General features: G+C 30.5%; 1 protein-coding gene across 2 annotated transcripts in view; it reads left to right on the plus strand.

The window, feature by feature from the left end:
• Positions 1 to 4,923, plus strand: part of LOC111709653 (glycoprotein-N-acetylgalactosamine 3-beta-galactosyltransferase 1) — an 18,916-nt gene extending 13,993 nt beyond the window's left edge. For both annotated transcript variants that reach the window (XM_023483428.1, XM_023483429.1), the window contains 5 exons: positions 238 to 356; positions 808 to 845; positions 2,301 to 2,357; positions 3,311 to 3,393; positions 3,706 to 4,923. In XM_023483428.1, coding sequence (XP_023339196.1) covers positions 238 to 356; positions 808 to 845; positions 2,301 to 2,357; positions 3,311 to 3,393; positions 3,706 to 3,886 — 478 coding nt within the window. In that variant the 3' untranslated portion in view covers positions 3,887 to 4,923. The remainder of the gene's footprint in view (positions 1 to 237; positions 357 to 807; positions 846 to 2,300; positions 2,358 to 3,310; positions 3,394 to 3,705) is intronic.
• Positions 4,924 to 5,924: the final 1,001 nt, after the last annotated feature.

Consider the following 5,924-nt stretch of genomic DNA (forward strand, 5'->3'; position numbering starts at 1 on the left):
GGGGCAAATCTACACAAGCATGAAAACACCGCTTAAAATGGTTTCCTAAGCTTAACAATGTTTTATTTTATCATCATTATTATCATTATTGTTATCTTTATCATTATGATTATTATTGTTTTTATCATTATTTTCATTGTTATTGGAATTAATTATTAATTAAATCATCATTATCATCAGCATCATTTTTTGTTATCATTATGAATAACATTATAATTATTATTGTTATTATTCTAGAGAGAAGATGATACTGGGACACTACCAGCAAGATCAGAATATCTCGTATATGAGCGGTGGATCTGGATACGTGATTAGTGCAGCAGGAGTTCAGAGTATGGTAGAGCAGGGCTTAGCAGGTCATTTTTTCTTCAGAATTTTGGGCGGAAATGATTTTTAAGTCCATCCAATACGATCCCAAATGTTTATAGATTAATATCTACAGGGGCAGAAATTAACTATGTTTTTGTTATTAAAAAATGGAAGTACGATGTCAAGTTGTAGAAAAAACCCTGGTTGGGAAGAAAAAACATGGAGAATAATTAAATGTTACTAAAATGGAAATCACGTAATGGCGAAATTAGATATTTCATAATCAACTAATTTGAATATTTCACTAATTTAATTAATAAAAAAAAGATATAAAACCATATGCATAGTTCACTGCACATAGTGCATGCATTGATATAAAACAATTAAACTTATAACAAACGTTTAAGTTGATATTAGAATATTAAACTTTTATAAATCAAAATATACTGAAGGAAAATTAGCTTTATTATATGTTTGATTTTTATTTCTTTTTGTCAGGTCAGAAGCCCTGCTTAAAGTTTAGTCAACAAATGGAGGTGAACATATAACAATCCTTATTATAATTATCATTATTATTTAGAATAAAGGGTTCAACATATTTATTTCTCTTTTCAATCCGAATTAGATTAGAATTCGTAAACGCTCATTTTAAAGACATTCTTTAATAAAGCGTTCGAGGGGTACTTACTACTTGTGTTGTAAAAGTATTCACAGATCATTAATTTTTGTCTCAATACAATTGAAGTTCTTAAGTGCTCTATACTGATAGAGTTTTGCATAGTTTAAAAAAAGACCGGGGTTTTCGAATTTTCAGTAGACTCTTCAAAAATTAGATATGTTGTGGTTCTAAAGTTTGTTTTAATGCACGAAGCAAAATGTTGACTGTGACTCCTCTGATCTGAGATATAAACGCCTGAACAATTTTAAAAATCATTCGTTTATTTATTGCACAATTTTAAAGTATTTTAATAAAATGAGAAGGAAAATATCTTAACAAACAGAACTTAAGTTACACACTTTTTGATAACAATTTTTTTTAACAAAATTAATCAAAATTTAACAAGCAACATAGCTAGTAAAAAACCTGTTTTTGGAGAAACCTATATAATAATGGTAACAAGCAACACACTTGAAAAAATTTGTAAAACTAAATTGTCTTTAATAAGATATACCCAATAGTTTACGAAACATTGAATTTGCTTCATTCAGTCTTTTATCTTCTGTCAAAGTATACATTTTTCATAAACTTAAATCATTTTTTTTAATTTATTGGCAGATTTTTATGGAGTTTCCTTAAATTGTATAAAGTAAATTTTTACTTGAATGTTAAAAAAAATATATATCTCTAACTATATATTTATAGCATTCTATTGTGCTCTCTTTTATAGTGCTCTATATTGCATACAGAAATAATGAGTTGAATATTCAGTATACACTATACAGCAATGCAACCATACTAAATAGTCTTGTATAATTGTTTATTTTACAAATACAAAGCTTTTATTTTCCAGTGGCACAATGGTTTAAAACCCCGATATATAAATATATAAATATAAATTGAATTTCCGTTTTATTTGTCCTTTTTGACTGTCCTCTATTTTTCTCGTCCTTTTTATTATTATATTCTCTTTGTTTTTTAAGTTCTTTTTTTAATGTCTATTTTTTAATGTCCTATGTGTTCTATATTTTGTTGTCTTTTTGTTAATTTTCTTCAATTCCTTTATCATATATGTCAGCTATAGCTTGCCAACCGGCTTGATCAAATTTCTTTGAGGAAACCCATGGGTAGCCTAGGTGTAACATAGGTTGAAAAACAGAATTTGTCTTTCTTTCAAAATTAAGTTTTTTTTAAAGTGTCTTTCAAATTCCACAGAACGCACTTCAGCGAGTTAATTAATATACTATTCTCTAATTTTTTGTCTTTAACATTTTTTTAATGTCCTCTATTTTTCAGTTTTTTATCTAACTTTTATGTCCTCTATTATTTGAAGTTGGAGGATGATGAGGATGTGCAGATTGGAGCTTGTGCCAAAGTTTTAGATTTCAAGGTAAAATTTGTCTCATTTCTTCATGTTTTGTCCAAAACAGTGGCTTAGCTATAGTTGGGAGGAAACACACAAGGACAAAAAATTACCTTTATGAATAGAATTTTTCTCCATGTAATGGTTAACATGATTGAATTTTATTGCATATTTATAATTTTAGTGGTAATTTTCTCTTAATTTTGTCATGTTCTAATTTTAGTATTAAATAATTTTTATTTTTGACTGAACGATGACATGTTACATGATGATCAGTGTCTTCTTTTCTTTTTAACTTAAAAAAATGAAAACCCGTGACAGTTATTTTAACCTGAAACAATTTCAAATAACAAAATCCGGAGCCACATTTCTTAATTAAAAGAAATTAATATGACGACACTCACTCTACCGTTTTCTGGTCACAACTCAATAAAACTTCTTTGTTTGTATCCAATAAACGTCAAAACGGCTGAAACGATCGGGCCCAAATTTTGTGTCCTCACGTGACCCCAGGGAAGGTTTATGAATGATTTTAAAATTTTGTAGACGACACTCACTCTACCGTTTTCTGGTCACAACTCAATAAAACATCTTTGTTTGTATCCAATAAACGTCAAATAAACTGAAAAACGGCTGAAACGATCGGGCCCAAATTTTGCGTGTGACCTCACGTGACGTCCCAGGGAAGGTTTATGAATGATCAAAATTATAAAAATTTGTGTTTAAAAGTTTTGTAATTTGTGTAAAATTTTGCAAATGCGCAAAAAAAAATTATGAAATGGCAAACTTTTATTGTTTGTTTTTGTTTTATACTGTACAAAGAGAAGATGCTTACAGATAAAGCCACACTTAAAAGTTGAAATAGAAGATGGGCGCGAAGCGCCCTTAAAGCCTAGTATTATACAAACTGCTATGCATATCATGCAAATAAAAGCAAAATTTGTTAAAATATATTTTCTACAAGATACATTTTTGTTTAGGTGTATACAAGTGAAACTGAGGGGAAAATTACATTTTTCCCCTTCAAACTAGAGACCTTTCTTATTCCAGAATTGGTTAATAGGAAATTTAGAGTTTTTTCTATCTTGAAGATATTTAACATTTTCAAGAAATTTTATATTTGTCATAATTTGATGTAATATTAGATAATTTTGTTTTTACTTTATGATGACATGTTACATGATAAGATGTTGCATTATTACTTACACTGCTAAAATTCAAAGTACAATTATAGGGAATTTGTCCACAACACTGCATACTTAGTTTAAATACCTTACATAGCCAGTCTGTCCCTTTAAAGGCCTACTTGAAATTCCAACAACAGTGGATTTGAATCCCTTTTTATAAATGAAAAAATTCTAAATTCGACTGATAGTTGGTGGAGATCGCATAGTCTTGAATGCCGCGAAAAATTTCTCATGAACTGCGCTTCCGACTTTCCGATCTCGTTCCACTACGTGACACCAGTAGAGATGTATCGTCTAGAATATTTACTCTACAGAGTTAAAATATTTCATCCTGCAGAGGAGATCGAACAGAAACCTCAAATATTGTGATACTCATATTGTAAAGGTCTTTTTTTAAGCATTGTCCTTTGGCCCTACAATCATGTCAATCATCCTTTGTGCCTACTAATGATCCTGTCATAAATGGTCATGTGATCCTAAAAATGGCTTTGATCCTATTTCTAGTTCTATGATATAAACAATATATAGTAGTTAATGTTCCTATGTTCCTTAAGTCGGCTTTAATTTACAATCCCCTAGTATGCATTTTTACGGTCCAAATATCAATGGTCCCCATAAAAAAAAACTTCAACCAAATTTGAGGCCTTAAAACCCTTTCAGACGTTCGCAGCTAATTTTATTGAATCTTAAATTACTTTTTTATGCTTTTCAAAGCAATTTTAAAAGTCTGAAATTATGTACAGCTGCTTAATAAACAATTTATGTCATGTTTAAAGGGTAACTACTTTTCGTTTTCATCTTTGTTACCATGCATACTATTGTGTAATATACGTTCAGTGATACTGGGCATTAGCCTGGGAGGGGGGGGGAGGGGGTCTTGCTCCCCTCCCCTTTGAAAAAACCTGATGGTAAAGGTATGGCTCATGGTGCAAAGTGCATGGTGCATGGTGCAATGATTATAAATATACAAAAAATTAACCATCCTTTGAAACAAAAACATTTTACCAAATGTCTTTTTTACTTTAAACTAGTTTCACTCTTTTTGTTAATCTTAAACAATTTTTTTATGTTAATATTATTTAATCTTGTAAACTTTTTCAAGAAAGTGCCTTATTCTGCTGTTGTTAAGAAATAAAAAAGCAATTAATTCCGCCTTTTCATTCACGTAAAAACTGATACATTTTTTTAGAAATTGAACAAAAGCAGAACGACCCTGAAAAGTAAAAAGGATATCCTTGACAAAAACTCTTGATAATATTTGATCTTAAAATAAAACTCTACACATCAAGGTCATGGCTAATAAATTGATTCTTCATATTCTTGATTAATGTGTCCAGCTTTAAAGCCATTAAACTTCTGTACAATATGCATAGTTTGTTATTTTATAATTAAAATCATTACAATCATTTTCTTGGAAGTTTGCTGAATTCAGATCCTGAACTCTTAAAAATATTTTGATAAATAACTGAATTATGACAGAATTAAAGCAAAACTTTATTGTCATCAAAATTATAAACAGACTTGAAAATCAAGACATCCTTGAATCAAAATTTTCAATTACGAAATGTTTTTAAGATCAAACGCGACAAAAGATAAAACGCAAAAGGAAACCGAATTATTTCCTGTACCCTAGTGTATGTTAGAGATGTCAACGATAGTGTAACGTAACGTAAAATGTACGTTTTTGTACGTTACGTTACAATAACAGTGTAGTCTGTGTATATAAATATAAATTTGATATATCATGATTTATACGTTATATCATATCACGATCTATATACGATCTATACACAACCTGGAATTGGTATTGTTTAAAGATTTTTAATGAAACATTTTTAGTTAAGGGCATAGTAAGATGTTAGAGAATTTTTTAAATGGGTGCCTCCTTCAGGGGGGTCAGGGGGCCCGCCCCCCCTCGTACGCCCCTGAGGACGGAATTGTATTGTGGGACCGAAGAAAAAGTACCGTCTGTCCGATCGTACTATTTTTTCCGCATTTCTCTTAAATAATGATATCATTTTTGAAATTCTTGATAGTTCAAAAACTAAACCCAGTAAAAATGTTAAAAAGTTTATTTAGTAACGAATGATTACCCCTGAAAATCCACGTGAAGCTGTAACTGAAAACAGCTGTTTGTAGGCAGGGACCGGACCGGTCGGTGTCGTCGGTGTTGCGTAAACCCGCCAAATTATCTCTTTCTCTTAAAAGTCTTAGTAGTTGTCTTCTGAGTACTGCTGCTCACTAGTTATCCTTGCAGGGATCTTCCCTGTTTTCGACAATTCTGCTAACTCTGCTCGCAGCACAATTCATTTTCACGAGACGCTCATGAATCTAGTAGAACTTTTATTTTGTTAAGAATTTTAGATTTTTTAATGGGGGAGGGGGTATTCCGTAAGAAAATATGGGT

This window comes from Eurytemora carolleeae, unplaced genomic scaffold (assembly GCF_000591075.1).
Source record: "Eurytemora carolleeae unplaced genomic scaffold, Eaff_2.0 scaffold993, whole genome shotgun sequence".
Lineage (NCBI taxonomy): Eukaryota > Metazoa > Arthropoda > Copepoda > Calanoida > Temoridae > Eurytemora > Eurytemora carolleeae.